At 38.8% G+C, this 15,805-nt stretch overlaps 1 protein-coding gene across 2 annotated transcripts in view; it reads left to right on the top strand.

Moving 5' to 3' along the window:
• DNAJC11 (DnaJ heat shock protein family (Hsp40) member C11) overlaps nt 1–15,805 on the top strand; it is a 66,049-nt gene that overhangs the window by 13,581 nt on the left and 36,663 nt on the right. For both annotated transcript variants that reach the window (XM_023635866.2, XM_023635868.2), the window contains exons 2-4: nt 7,007–7,136; nt 9,228–9,301; nt 15,450–15,551. In XM_023635866.2, the coding sequence (XP_023491634.1) occupies nt 7,007–7,136; nt 9,228–9,301; nt 15,450–15,551 (306 nt within the window). The remainder of the gene's footprint in view (nt 1–7,006; nt 7,137–9,227; nt 9,302–15,449; nt 15,552–15,805) is intronic.

The following is a 15,805-nucleotide window of genomic DNA, read 5'->3' on the forward strand; positions in this document are numbered from 1 at the left end:
GTTTGCAGTGTTTTGTTGAGGACTTTTGTATCAATGTTCATAATGGATATTGTTCTCTGGTTTTCTTGTAGTATCTTTGTCTGGCTTTGGTATCAGTTTGGTATGAGTTTGGAAGTGTTCCCTCCTCTTCAGTGCTTTGGGAAAGTTTGAAGAGGGTTGATAATAGTTCTTCTTTAAATATCTGTTAGAATTCTCCAGTGAAGCCACAGGTCCAGGGATTTTCTTTGTCAAGAGGTTTTTGTCTGCCAATTCAATCTCCTTACTAGTTTATAGATCTATTCAGATTTTCTGTTTCTTCATGACTCAGTCTTGGTAGGTTTTGTATTTCTAGGAATTTGTCAGTTTCATCTGGGTTTTCCAATTTGTTGTTGTACAATTATTTGTTCATAGTACTCTCTTAATAATCCTTTTTGTTTCTATAGAATCAGTAATTTCCCCACTTTTATTTCTGAGTTTGGTAATTTGAGTCTTCTCTCTTTTTTTCCTTAGTCAATCTAGATGAAGGTTTGTCAATTTTGTTGATCTTTTTGAAGAACCAATTTTTGGTTTCATTAATTTTCTCTATTGTTTTTCTGTTCTCTATTTCATTTATCTCTGCTCTAATCTTTATTATTTCCTCCTTCTGCTAACTTTGAGTTTAGTTTGTTCTTCTTTTTCTAGTTCCTTAAGTTGTAAAGTTAGGTCATTGGTTGGCAATCTTTCTTGTGTTTTAATGTAAACACTTAGATTTATAGCTATAAATTTCCCCCAGCGCTGCTTTCACTGTATCCCATTAGTTTTGGTGTGTTTTGTTTATTTTCATTCATCTGTAACTATTTTCTAATTTCTCTTGTGATTTCTTCTTTGATCCATTGGTTGTTTAAGAATGTGTTGTTTAATTTACACAAATTTGTTGATTTTCCAGTTTTCTTTCTGTTTTGGATTTCTAACTTCATCCCATTGTAAGTTGGAGAAGATAATTAGTGTGATATCTACCTTTTTAAATTTATTGAGACTTAATTTGTGGCTTAACATATAGTCTATCCTGGAGGATGTCCCTTGTGCACTTGAGAAGAATGTGTGTTCTTTGTTGTTGGGTGGGGTATTCTGTATATGTCTATTAGCTAGTTGCTTTATTGTGTTTTTCAAGTCCTCTCTTTCCTTATCTTCTGTCTGATTATTCTCTCTGCTATTGGCAATGGAATATTGAAGTCTCCAACTATTATTGTGAAACTGTCTATTTCTCTCTTCAATTCTGTCAATTTTTGCTTTCATATATTTTGATGGTCTGTTATTAGGTACATAGATGGTTATATTGTTATATCTTCTTGCTGTATTGGACTTTAATTTTTAATGTCCTTCTTTGTGTCTTATACCTTTCTAAGTCTATTTTATCTGATATTAGTATAGCCACCCCTGCTCTTTTTTGGTTACTATTTGCAAGGAATGTCTTTTTCCATCCTTTTACTTTTAACCTGTTTGTGTCTTTAAATCTAAAGCACATCTGTTGAGAGCGTACAGTTGCGTCATGTCTTTTTTTTTTTTTTTAATCCATTCTGCCCATCTCTGTCCTTTGGATTGGAGAATTTAATCCATTAACATGTAGAGTAATTACTGATAAGGGGGACCTTATTTCAGCCATTTTGCTATTTGCTTTCTATGCCCTATATCTTTTTTATCCCTCATTTCCCAAATTACTGTCTTTTTTTGTTTAGCTGAATTTTTTGTAGTAAAATGCTTTAATTCCCTTTCATGTATATTCTATAACTATTTTCTTTGTGGTTACATTTAATATCTTAAATTACATTTGACATCCTGAAGTTATAACACTCTAATTTGAATTTAGACCAGCTTAACTTCAATAATGTACAAAAACTCTGTTCCTTTACAGCTCTGTCCCACTTCTTTTAGTTATTGATGTCATGGAATTACATCTTTATACATTATGTGTCCAAAAAAATAAATAATTGTTTTTTATAATGCATTAGTCTCTTAAATTTTGTAGAAACAAAATGTGAAGTTACAAGCCAAAGTTATAAGACTAGCTTTTAGACCAGTAATTTTTTTTAATGTATTAGTCTCTTAAATTATTAATAAAAAATGTAGGGTTACAAACTCTTTTTACAATAATATTAGATTCTATAATTGCCCATGTGTTTACCTTTCCTGATATCTTTATTTCCTCAAATGGCTTCGAGTTTCTGTCTAGTGTCCTTTGATTTCACCCTGCAGAATTCCCTTGAGCATTTCTAACAGGGCAGTTAGAGTGGAAACAAACTCCCTCAGCTTTTGTTTATCTGGGAAAATTTAATTTGTCTCTTTCATGTGATGCAAGGTAAGGGTCAATGTTCATTTTTTGCATATAGATGTTCCCTTCTAGCATCATTTATTGAAAAAACTATCTTTTCCCCATTGAACTACCTTGGCACCTTTGTCAAAAATTAATTGACAATATTTAGGAGATCTGTTTGTGGACTCACTTCCGTTCAGTTGATCTATAGATCTGTTCTTTCACCAGTATCGCACTGTCTTGATTACTATAGCCATATAATAAATCTTAAAATCTGGTAATGTGAGTCCTCCAGTTCTTTTTTAAGGTTATTTTGGCTGATAAAATAACTAGGAAAGTAAAATTTCTTTTTGCTGCATGTCGTTTGTCTTTCCATATAAATTTTAGAATTGGCTTGTCAATTTCTAAAAAAAAAAGCCTGCTGGGGTTTTGATTGGATTGCATTGAATCTATAGATTGCTTTGGGAAAATTTGATGTCTCACTACTGTTTAACCTTCTGATGCATGAAGGCGGTTTATCTCCGTTATTTTCTGCCTTCTTTAATTTCTGCCAGCAGTGTGTTGTAGTTTTCAGTGCACAAGTCTTGCACATACTTGTTAAATTTATCCCTATGTAGTTCGTGTTTGTTGATGATACTCAAAATGGTATTTTTAAATTTCAGTTTTTAGTATATAGAAATAAATTGATGTTTGTATGTTCAGCCTGTATCCCATGACCTCGCTGAAATCACTTAGTAGCTTTTTTGTAGGTTCTTTATGGTTTCCTACATAGATGGCATCTGCAAGTACCGTTTTACTTTTTCCTTTCCAATCTGTATGCCTTTATTTCTTTTCTGTGCCTTATTGCAGGAAATTCATTTTTTGTATTGTATAGCATCTAATCCAACAGTTTTAACAGACCGCTAAACTCTACAGTCAGGTCACAAAGAACCTTTTCACTGTGAATTTTATGATATATAAAGGTTGAATTTATAATAGATTTCCTTTCCATTGAAAATATAACCAGATGATTGAGATGGTGAAACTTTTCAGACTTAAAGCACAATACATCTCTTAATTTTATATAGAATTTTAGAAATAAGTGTGTGACTTTAGGTATCATTTTTAATGATATCACGTTTTGAAATGGTATCGGTATTTTCTTAATAGTGGAAGAGTTTATCATTTGTGAAATATCGAACCAATGACCTTAGCTATTCAGTTGTGATGAAAGGCCTAATCTAACCTTTTATTGAATGTGATATTTATTAAAAATGAAACTTCTCATTTCTATTATTTAATCAATAGCACATTAAGCCATTTATTAATATGATTAAAGAAGGTCTTGCAGGCTAGATGTTCCACTCTCTAGTCACCTAGCTTAATTTTAACAACCAGGGAATAGCAGTCTAATCTAGAGTCGGTCAAATCTATCTAATCCTGCACTTTTAACTTTTATGAGATGCTAGAAAGAACAGTTAAAATTTGCAGAAGAAAAATAATTTGTAATGGCTATTTAGAAAGGAACAAGCCCAGGGCCGGCCCCGTGGCCGAGTGGTTAGGTTCGTGCACTCCGCTTCGGTGGCCCAGGATTTCGCTGGTTGAGATCCTGGGCATGGCCATGGCACCGCTCATCAGGCCATGCTGAGGTGGCGTCCCACATAGCAGACCCAGAAGGACCTACAGCTAGAATATACAACTATATACAGAGGGGCTTTGGAGAGAAGAAGAGAAAAAAACTAAAAGAAAAAAAAATTTTTTTTAAAGAGAAAGGAACAAGCCCCTTTTACGTCTTCACATAAGTAAACCTACCTGGAAAAGATATGTTTTATTTGCCATTAGTTAATTATTTATTTACTAAAACAATAGGGTTTGGTACAGGTGGCATATTGGTAAGTGTGGTGAGAAATGCATTGCATAATTGATGTTGGCAGAGAAACAATCCTATGGTAGGAAAAAGAGAAAGAAACTATAGAGTTGGGAATGTTGAGGCCCATCTCTTTTATGGAGTCTTTTGTTTTTGTTGAAATAGAATATGCATATAGAGAAGTGCACATCTTAAGCATGTAGCTCAGTGAATTTTCGCAAGCATGGACTACTTCAGGAATGAATGTTTCTCCTGTCCTTGCACCAGGGCGGTGCCTTCTCTCTGAATTGTTCAGTTTCAGTATGCATGCTACCAAAGGGATATCGAAATTGAATTGTGATGATGATGATGATGATAGCTAAAGTGATTAAATTCCTACTCTGTGCAGGGCGTTGTAAAGCACTTGTACATGTATTATCTCACTTACTCCTCACGATAACTCTGTGAGAGAGGGACTGTGCCCACAGCTTCAAGATGAGAAAGCAAAGAAAAGGATTTAGAAGAGCTACAGCTTGTAAGTTTTTTGCTGTGTCTTGGACACTATCTGAGGCACATTATGGTCACTATCTCAATTCTTTCTCACACCGTCCCTGAGAGTTGTTATTATCCCCTTTTGAAGATGAGAAAGTTAAGGGTCAGAAAGCTCATTTGACCAAAGCCACAGAGCTTTGAAGTGACAGATCCAGTGTCCAAACACAGGCCATTCGACTCCACAGCGTATGTTATTAACAACCAAATTAGAAGGTTGGTGTGTTACCACAGAGTAAATCACACAGATGACCAAATGGAGAGAAAGAAGGAAGGCAGTCAACAAAAACGTGTTCAGTAGTGTAATTCCCAAAGGCTACTAAATACAAGATGGAAGAAAGAGATTAGGGCTAGAACGGGGCAGGCATCTACCTAAATTTTGGAGGCAAAGAGAGGCTCAATCAATGAGATCTTTGACCCTAAGAAGCTGCTAGTTTAAACACCCTCTGTGGGGCCGGCCCGGTGGCTCAGTGGTTACGTGTGCACGGTCCGCTGTGGTGCCCCAGGGTTCGCTGGTTCGGATCCCGGGTGTGGACATGGCACCTCTTGGCACGCTGTGCTGTGGTAGGCATCCCACATATAAAGTAGACAACGATGGGCATGGATGTTAGCTCGGGACCAGTCTTCCTCAGCAAAAAGAAGGGGATTGGCAGCAGATGTTAGTTCAGGACTAATCTTCCCAAAAAAAAAAAAAAAACACCCTCTGTGCAGTTAAAGTTAGAGCTGGAAGGGCTCTTAGACATTATCCCCCCCAACCACCTACCCCTCAGACGAAGAAAGGGGCAGGCATGGAGGTGAAGGCATCTCCCTGAGAGGGTGTGGGATTGGCCCCTGGGCCTCCCCCACAGCCTCTCCTCTTGGGTATGTGTGACTGACACTTCACATGCCTCTGCATGTCTTTCCAATAACATTTTTTGTCTCTCTGTTGGAGTTCTTCCGAATTCCGTATTGAAAATCTCTAGTAAACTTGCACAAATTTGCTGGTTTTCTAGTGTCTGAATAACTTCGTCCCACATTTATAAAACCTTTAAATTTCATGCCAAATATTATTACTAAAGTACAGTAAAATTCTGCCTTCTTTCATTGGTGAAAAAACTCATTAGTCTTGGAATTGGAAGATATTCAAAACTTGTGGGAATTATTGAAAAATATAGTTTAATGTTTCCTCTTATAACCTTGATCCCTTGACTGTGTCCCTATGACTGCTATCCTTGTGGATCCATGTTCCAGGACCTGATCCCCGAGCACTGTTCATCCTCGGCATCCTCACCGGGGACCTGGTCCCACTCCTCTGCCCAGAGGCCTGGTGTTTCCGGCCCCTCTAGCTGGTGTCAGTGACCCAGAAATGTGCTTCTGTTGTCAAAATGGTGGGATGGGTCACCTCCCAAAATAAAGTGTTCTTTACTTGACAAATCATTTGGATAAAGGTGCCCATTCAGCATCACCTCTGATAGACCAAAATGGCCCCTGAGGCTGTTAAAGAAAATGATACTCCCTAAAACAGACCCAAGGGGCTAGCCAGTTAGATGGCACAGGGTTCTTAGGGCCTCTGAGGAAGTCTGTTTCTGAGAACTTAACGGCTGTGAGGCAGGCAGAGGAGAATGTGGATTTTTATCATCCTCTTCCTTCCTCCCTCTCTATGGTTGAAACACACACAGAGTCCATTTCACTCTCTGTGTCATCTGTGCTCCTGGTGTGGTGCATTTTTGTGCCTCAAAGTGACGATGAGAACTGGAGAGTTCTATGTGTGGGGTAGGGCCTTTTGGGTTTTGAGGGTGGGGGTGCTTTTCACCAGAGGGTAGTGAAACATTTTTGCCTGTTATGTGCTACCTTTTAGAATTAGAAGTGGGATTAGAGGAGTATGTTGGTTTTACAATTTTATTGTCTTTGATTTTTACAGATGAATATTCATTGAGTTTCCTTTGTCAGAAAACTGATTAAATGCATGGCCATTCTGTCTAACGATATATAGCTTTTTTTTTCTTTCTGAACAAATTCTCTGTTGAGAGTGCCTTGGCATGATTTACTTCAAATACCTTAGGTTAGAGACTATGCGGGTCTCTGTGACGTTTTTAGTTTCAGCTCAGAGCATGTTGAGCCAGTGTAGAGAGAAGCTTTCGTTGCATCTGATAGCAGCATTTCCCAGCAAAACACACTGCTATTGATGAACGTAATGATCACTTTATTAACTGTGGAAGAAAGAAGCCGTATTGGAGCAATAAAGCATCACTTCATTATGTCCTGTACGCAGGGAGCAGACATGTTGGAAAGAGGCTGACAGGGTCCCATTTCAAGGCTGATTCTGATAATGATAATATTTAAGGAGCATTGATTGTTCCCTAATTGGATTTTTCTTTCTGTAGGCCTCTTCTGAAGAGCTGAAAGCTGCCTACCGGAGGCTGTGTATGCTTTACCATCCCGACAAGCACAGAGACCCAGAGCTCAAATCACAGGCGGAGCGGCTGTTTAACCTTGTTCACCAGGCTTATGAAGGTCAGTGGAGGGCTTGGCTTCCTAGAAGCACCCTGGTAGCAGATATTCGATTTTTAAGACTGGATTTATAGAAGATAGAAAAAGAGAGTCCTCAGAGGTGTATAAAAGAGGTGGTTAGTTTAGTACTTTTTACTGACAGGGTCCTTTGGAAGAGTAGTATTTTGCTTTGGAGATCAATATGTGTCCAGTAGGTAGAAAATGAGCGTACAGGTAAAGCAATAGACCAGGGTCTGAGCTGCAGGGGATACACAAGTTTTAAATCCTTTACGAGTTTTCCTCTACAGGGAACTCTTAGAGGTAAAAGGCTGATCATTACAGACAAGCTTTCTTTGTTCTTTTCTTTGTGAGAAGATACAAGAACATTTTCCATCTCAAAGTGATTTTCCTGGTGCTGTAGCATTCAGTTAAGGAAAAGTTCTAACGAAAGAAAGAAAAATGGTGTAAAGAGGGCTAACAGGAAGTAGAATCAAGTAATTCAGATTTTTATACTTACATCTTATGTATCTCAAAAGAAAATGTTGTAATATATTTGTTTATAAAATATTAAACTCACTAATAGGTACAGTTTCTGTTTGAGATGATGAAAAAGTCCTATAAATAGACAGTGGTGGTGGTTACACGACAGTATGAATGTACTTAATGGCACTGAATTGTACACTTAAAAATAGTTAAAATGATCCATTTTGTTATGTGTGTTTTATCACAGTTTTAAAAATAAAAATTAAAAAATATTAAATCTCTCTTAGGATGTATACTAAGTAAAACACGTTATTCGTTCCAGAGCTGCTTGGTGATTAATTAGACAGTTGCAAAATTAGATAATGTGTTTCTTTACAAAATAAAGATTTCTCATTGTAGACATAAAAGCATATGCTGTATTTCACTTTATAGTTTTACCAAAACATTAGATTTTAATGACCAGTAAAACTCAGGCCGTGGCACATGATACATGTATGCAATCAACTTTGTGTCTTTAACCAAATTTGACGCTATTCAGACCACTTATGTGGTGGTCTTGATCAAAAGTCTGTTCCTTTTATTGTGTGCTGTTGTCTAAATGGCTGTGTTAGTTTTACTGTTGTCTAAATTACCCGCATAGCTGGTTGGTACTGAGTTGGAGATTTAAGGAAGAGTTAACAGGAAAACCCCTCCAGTGCGTGTGAAAATGCTGCAGCAGCAGTCCTGGCCCCCACGTTAGCCTGAGGGAGACTAAAGTCAAATAGTGAATAAATAATTCCTTATTAAATCCTAGAGAGTAACTCAAGAAGTTTGGCTCCCACATTTTCCAATGGTCAGCATTTCTTTCTTCCCATTAGGTTTGAATAAGGATAGAATCATTTACATCGTTTTTTAATTACACCTAAAAATATATGGGAAATCTCAGGGGAGAAAAGATTCAAAGGTCTTGAACAGAAATTGGCAGAGTGGAGGAGGAAGATAACAACTGTTAGCTTTACTGACATTTAAATTCGGTTTGATATCTTTTGAATAGCTCTCCCTCTTATTGAAAAATCTTTCTCTGATGCACTTTAGGTGGTGTGGCCAACACCTTAGTGACAGGTGTTTGTGTCTTTTAAAATGATTTACAAATAAAGAGGAGAGGCACCAAAAAAAAAAAAAAATCTGTTTTAGGAGTTAGTGAAACTCTACAGAGTAAATAATGAATCAGACTTTCCTTGTATCAAAGGCTGTCCCTAGTTTTACATTATGCTTCTTTAGCAACTGGATTAACTCTTTGAAGCCAAGGCACTTTATAGACTGTGACAGAAACTTACTAAATTTCTTTTAAAAACAACTATCCTTTAGTGATACAAGGGTGAGTGCAGCTTCCTACAAGGTTCACCTTACAATTAAGAATAGTTTGGGCATGAGAAATCCAATGTTTCTCATTTGTCGCCACCTTTAAACACATCGTAGATTGGATCTAAAGAGCTATTGGGAGGAAAGGTGCATAGAGAATGAAGAGGGTCTCTGGGAGATTGTGGTTGGACGGGGAAGAACAAAAAGAGATGGACTAACCTGGTGTTGCTGTTGTCAGGGCTGAACAGTGAATTTCGTACTTTGTAAACATGTTTGGTTCTTCATTTGCAGTGCTCAGTGACCCCCACACCAGGGCCATCTATGATATATATGGAAAGAGAGGACTGGAAATGGAAGGATGGGAGGTAAGAGAAGCCGTGCGTCTGGTACCCAGAAAAGTCATCCAACAACAACCCCCAGATCCTGCAACCTTTGATAATATCTTTGAGAATATTTGAAGACGTTAGGGTCCCTTCCTCACCTAGTAATTTGGTTTAAGAGATTGAGGTGTAGGCTTGGCTTTGCCGGTTTGTAGCTATGTGAACGTGGGCAAGTCACTCGTCCAGCTTTCCTCAGTTTCCTGACTTGTCAGGTGAAAAGTAAGAGGGATCGACTGTATCAGTAGTTTTTAACCCAAGAGAAGGGAGCAGGCCTGTCGTGGGGTTGAAGGCAGACAGTTTCTGGAAGGATGCGGTGCTGTCCACACGTGCACTGCCGTCCCCTCCACATTTCTGTGCCTCTTCTCTCAGCCTGAGGTTATGAATAACTGCATTTAGGAAGTGTTTCTGTTGGTGACGTGTTGTGCACGTGAACAAAATGGAAGCAGAGACAAGAGGAGAACTACTGGATTCAACTGTCTGGGATGACCCTTCCATCTCTAATGCGCTGTCATACTAGAATGTTGTCAGATATACGAGTGAAACAAAGGAGCCAATATCCATGAAATAGGTTAGCCTGGGCAGCCATGCCATGTTAACAGTCACTAAAATTCCAAAGATTCTGGGTTTTTTTGCTCTGCCACTGACTAGTCTTAGAGCCTTGGGCAAGTCATTTGACTGTACTTCCATGTTATTATCTGAAAAATGAAGATACAAGGATCTAGTAGAAATGTGAATATGAAAGTTAGTTGTAAAACTTTAAATTGTTATGAGAACATATAGATATTATTACTTAATTTCATTAAAGAAACTTGGTTTTGATGCCCAAGAAATTTTGTTAGGCTGTTAACGTTAAATTGACTGTCATTGATTTATTTTCTCATCATCGTGTAAGATTTCCCTTGAAGTTGTTTTGGTATTTAATCTCAAGCTTGTATGCCTGTCTCTTTTCATTCTAGTATGAGAACTTTTTAAGGGCCTTTGGGTAAGGAGTAGAAAGAAGAGAAGCAAAACAGGGTTCTATTTCCTTTCCACTACTGCTTAATATTGGTGGTTTGTGGGACATATTTCACCTGTAGCCATGTTTTGGTTGCCCGCACAAGGAATTGTAGTTGCTAACATTTAAAACTTGGGTTGTGCACAAAAATCCAGTCTTTTGTCTTCTCTTGAAAGAAATCAGATAATCTGATAAAACTGTATCTGAATTTTCCTGTGAGACAGTACCCAACTAAATCTGAGGAGCCTCTGCCCTTTAGACTGACTGTGCTGTCCAGTTTGTCCCAGTCCTCACCACTCCCTGTTGTGTTACATCTGGCCCCTCACTTCATCTACATGTCCCCCTGGCTCGAGTAGGTGTTTGGTTTCTGGCCTTTGGCTTGATGGAAATAGCAATGTTTCATGTTACATTAGTTTATTGTAGCAAAGTGTCAGGCATAATTGCTTAACATTTTTTTTGTCCAGAAAGGAAAATAGAAGCCTGTTGTATTTACTAAATTTCTCCTCACACTTTGGACACTATGTTAAAGCTCCCTTGTTTTTTGAAGACGTAGGCTGGTTACAGTTTTTCAGGGCCACTGCAAAGCTGTAGGCCTCTCGTACATACCCCCACTTCAGAGTCCAGGTTTTTAATTCCCAGCAGCATTATCCCAACTCTAATGGAGCACTTGGGTAGCATCCTCCTGGCAAAATATTGCGTGGTTTCCTATCGCCAAACCAACTTATCTCCCCATTAGGAGCAAAGCAAAACCACACACAGTAGTGACTGCAAAAATATGTAGGCAGTCACAGATGGTGAATGGATAAGCTTTTATATTCGTAGTTTTTAGTAAACTATTCTAAGGAAATCAATTTCTCATTGACCAGAATTGGCTTTCTTTTGCATTGATACTAAGCCTTCACTTAAGATAAAAATGCCTTCAAAGAAGACTGCATGAGTATACCTCCACAACTGTTTACTCAGAGATGTATCGGCGCCTGATATGCAGTAGGAAAATCGAGCCCGTTATTTATACTGTAAAGCAAAAGTGTCGCTGAACCCATGAGCGTTGTATGAAGCTGGCACCATCATTCCTTCAAGGAGTTCTACAGCTCGTCGAATATGAGTATTCTCTCACTTCAGTTGTAGCTTTTGCCCCAGAGATGAGGGTGTGTTCACTTCATGCTGTTGCTAGTGTTTTTAGACTGTTAAACTTTTGCTGACAGGTATCCATCTCCACACATCTGCTGGTCTAAACATACAAGTAGTCGGTGAAGGATGAAGGACACTGTTAAAACCTTTAGTGTCTGAGACACCTTTCATCCAAAGGCATCAAAACACTCAACAGGTGTAGCAGTCACCCGCTGTCCCAGCAGTAGGGTCACCCCCTTTCTGTTGGTGGACGCTGGAGATGAAATGTGAGTTTTTTTAGATTGCATAAAATATTGGCTCTGTTTTCAGTCATTAGGTAAGTTTTCAGTCTTTTTTTTTAACCTTTAAGAGACTTTGTCATTCTCCAGCAGGGCTCCAAAGGAATGAGATGCAGCCATTCCCAATTTGTAAAACCAACCATCTTAGTTCTTAAAGTTGGTTAGCAGGGCTTATATGGATACCTACAATGAAAATGAAATTGATGTCTTCTTCCTGATGGTGAAAATTCAACTTTGAGCTGAGAATGCCTTGACAGTGTTGAATCTGGTAACAGCTGGCAAGTGGAATGGAAACCACCTACTCAGCACTTTCAGATGTTGGATTACATTTGGAGGAGCATCCTTTGGCCAGATCATCCACAGTTTATTTTTGTCTGCAATCCTTTACATTATTCATATTTCACTTTTCCCTGTCTCGTTGACTTCAGTCTTATAGTGTCTAAGAAAGTCAGCCTGCTTTAAGAGCTGTAATATGGTCAAGGTCATGAGAATGAAGAATTAGAAACTCTCACAGATCAGAGGAGACTAAGGAGACATGATGATGAAATTCAATGCTGGATCCTAGACTGGATCCTGGAACATAAACGAGATGCTAGTGGAAAAACTAGAAATCCAAAAAGTCCAGGTTTAGTTAATAGTAACGTACTAATGTTAGTTTCTTAGTTTTGACAGATGAAATGTGGTTATGTAACATGAGGCAAAGCTGGTGAGGGGGTATACAAGAACTTTCTGTACTGTCTTTGTAACTTTTCTAAAGTTCTAAATGATTTTCTAACATTATTCCAAAATAAAAGTTGACTACCAAGAATCAGAATTTTCAAACCAGACAACATCTCAGAAATTGGGTAGTTTAATTCCCCTCATTGATAGCAGGGATCTGAAGCTTAGAGAGGTGACTTACCTGTGGTCTCCCAGAAAGTTAGATAATGTCAGAGAACCTCGATTTCTATCCTCTTTTCACTGTGCCAACTAGACCTAGCTTTTAGAAATCTCTGTGCCCCTTTCCACAAGGTCAGTCAGTCTTCCTGGCCAGCACAGGGATGGACCTAGTTGGTGACTGGCCAGGGTGAACAGTGCAGGTGTATAGATTCATGGGCTACATGTGATACACTCTGTTGATGAAAAACATCAAAAACGTTTTGTATTTAGCAACTGTAATGCAGTTTAGGAGCTGTCCCCCTGGACGCTTGTATCTAAGAGTTACTGAAATGGGAAAAAAGTGACTTGCAGCTGGCTTAGTCTTTTCCATTCTCCATCATCATGTCCTCTGTGTAAAGAGGGATATAAATAATAAAGGATGTCCGGGGCTTGTGGGAGCTAGAAGGAGATACCTGCCCTGCCGCATGCTTCACTGCTCTAGAGGAGCCAGCCATTTTGACTTTGCAGTTAGTTCTGATTATGCACCAACTGTTTGCAAAACTTATGTAAAATATGACTAGAAATGGGATGGCTTAACGCCTTTGGCATATTTGCCTCTTCAGCTTATCACAGAGTGTGGCAGAGAGAAAGTAATTTCCAGCTATTAATTCAATCAGCAAGGGTCAGACAGCTAGAATTCCTGAAAACAAATCCTGTTCTTTTCTGGCCTCTGTGGAGGCTGATGCTTTCCAGTCTTTTAATTCCTGGAATCTTACAAATCTGTTATTAAAAAAATACCGGCATAGTGGCATATTCATGGAGTCTATGTCACTGGTTAGTTATGGCTAATCAAACTTTTGTTTAATCTACTTTAACACGAGCATCTTGTTAAATAGAGTACTGAGTATGAAATCTTTTCGTCCAGGTAGAACAGCCTGGTTGCTCTGGGCCCTGTGGCGGAAGTGCTCTCCTGAGGAACGAGTTGCTTAGCTCACCCTTGGCAGGGCTCCGAGTAAATGGTGGTTCCGCAGTCACAGGTCTACCGGATTGGGGTTTAAGAGTCGTGAACAGTTTTTAAAGTATTTTAAATAATTTTTGCTTGATCTTCAAGGTTAGGTGGAATAGTTGATTGCCTACATTTCCCTAAAGCTCTTTTAGTTTTATTTTCTTTTGACGAAAGGAGAGACTGACAGGAGATTGTGAAGATAATGGAAACTTTGAAAAACTGTACCTCGCTTTTGTTCGGTCCGAGATAGGGTAACTTTGGGGAAGTGAAAGTGCTATAAATGGGTGCACATGCCTTCAGTGTTTTTAAGAACTAGCAGAGTGAACTTGCTGTATCAGTTAAATATGACCGAGTTTGTTTTTGTGAGGTCACTGAGAACTGCTGTCATGCCATTTAGGACTTTCAGTTTGTTCTTGGATGATTTTAACAGTGTTTTTATTTTAAAACTTCCTTTAAAAGAACCATCTCCTCCTTTTTAGTATTTATTGATTTATGTTGGGTTATTAGAGGAGAAAATGTCGTTTTCATTATTTTTTTCTGTTTAACTTACTGAAAGCAGTAGTGAACAAATTTCTTAAAGTTTTTTTGGATAGGCCAATTTTTGTTTTTATTTTTCTGTATTGCTAAGTAATAAAATCAAGTTGCACAAAACCTGTGATAGGACCCCCATTTGTGTTAGAATGTATATACATACATACAGATGCATAGAAGATTTTTAGAAAGATACGTAAAAAATTAAATGTTAGTAGCTTGTGAGAAGAGGGAGAGTGGTATGGGGGAATTCTACTTTTTACTTCCTATCCTTCTGTACTATATTGATTTTTTGCTATAAGCATGTCTTTTTAAAATAATTTTTAAGCTTGTGATTTCTAAGGTAGCTTTTTCTCACATCACCTACCTTTTAGATGTTCTTTGAGCAGCCTCTCAGGACTTCCCGTATTTCTCCCACTGATACAGGGAATATACTATGTGGGGTTTTTTTCCCATCTCACCCATCTAATGACTTTGGTTGTGTCTGTCCTACTCCCACTCTCTGTGTTTCTTACAGGTGATAGAATTTTGGACCCTTAGAAGTCATGTGGTGCCTTTCCTCTTTCACAGATGTGGTACCTGAGGCCCAGTGAGGCCTTTCCCTGCCTCTTTGAAATCTCAACTAGATTGTCTTCCTTTCATGATGAGCTAAGAAAGTCCAAGATGGAATGCCTTGTTTTCTCTGGCATAGATTTGACTGACATCATTGTTCATCCCTGAGTGTTAACGTGATCTTCTGTTTGGTACCTGAGTAATAACTGACATCACACCTTCTAAGGTTCCCATCATATTTTAGGGAGAAGAGTCCCATGATTTTAAAAACACCCAGACCTGATGGCTTAAGATCTCTTGGTCCAAGAAGCTCAAAAGGCATCTCTAGCAATGGCCCCAGCACACTAGAGAGAGATGGCAGTATGTGTGGACAGCTTTGCCTTTGTTTTGATAGTTAAAATTTATCTGGGATTCCTTAGGAAATTTAAACTATGAGACTTAAGATGACATTTCTTTGTAAGATTCCTGGAGCCTCGGAGATAAGTTACTAAAATGCAGGAAATGATGCCAAAGTCTTTCTGGAGAGCTGAGGAAAAGTGTGACCTTGGGAATGACCAGGGCGGCAGAATGGAGCGAGTACGACGGTGAGCCTCACCTCACCTCGCCAGGGTCTGGGGCTGTCCAGTGGAAAACCTCATTGCCGTTCATTGACGCCTCAGAGTCCTGGGGAAGAGGAATAGGGGGCCCCTGGGCAACACATACACACCACAGTGAATGATGTCAGCTCTCAGTGTGGGTTTTCCTCACTCTCTGGGTCCTGTCTTCTCTTGATTCTGCCCATAGGTTGTGGAAAGGAGGAGAACTCCAGCTGAAATTAGAGAAGAGTTTGAACGGTTGCAGAGGGAGAGGGAAGAGAGGAGACTGCAGCAGCGAACCAATCCCAAGGTAAGCTAGGGGCCGGTGTTAATGAGGATTGTTGCAAGGCTTTATTAGGAGAAGGCAGGTCTAAAATAATTCAGTGCTGGTGGCTTTTTAAAGTAATAACATACAAAATTGAGTGGAACAAAATTTTGCTTATTTTGTCTCAGAGTGGTATCTTTCTGGAAGGCAACTCCATGGAAAGCAAAGCGTCTGCTGCTGACCCAGAGGGAAGTATTCTGAACCGTAAGGAAGGAAGACAAAACCAGTCCCGTGGTCCT

The sequence above is a fragment of the Equus caballus genome, chromosome 2 (genome assembly GCF_041296265.1).
Source record: "Equus caballus isolate H_3958 breed thoroughbred chromosome 2, TB-T2T, whole genome shotgun sequence".
Taxonomy (NCBI): Eukaryota; Metazoa; Chordata; class Mammalia; order Perissodactyla; family Equidae; genus Equus; species Equus caballus.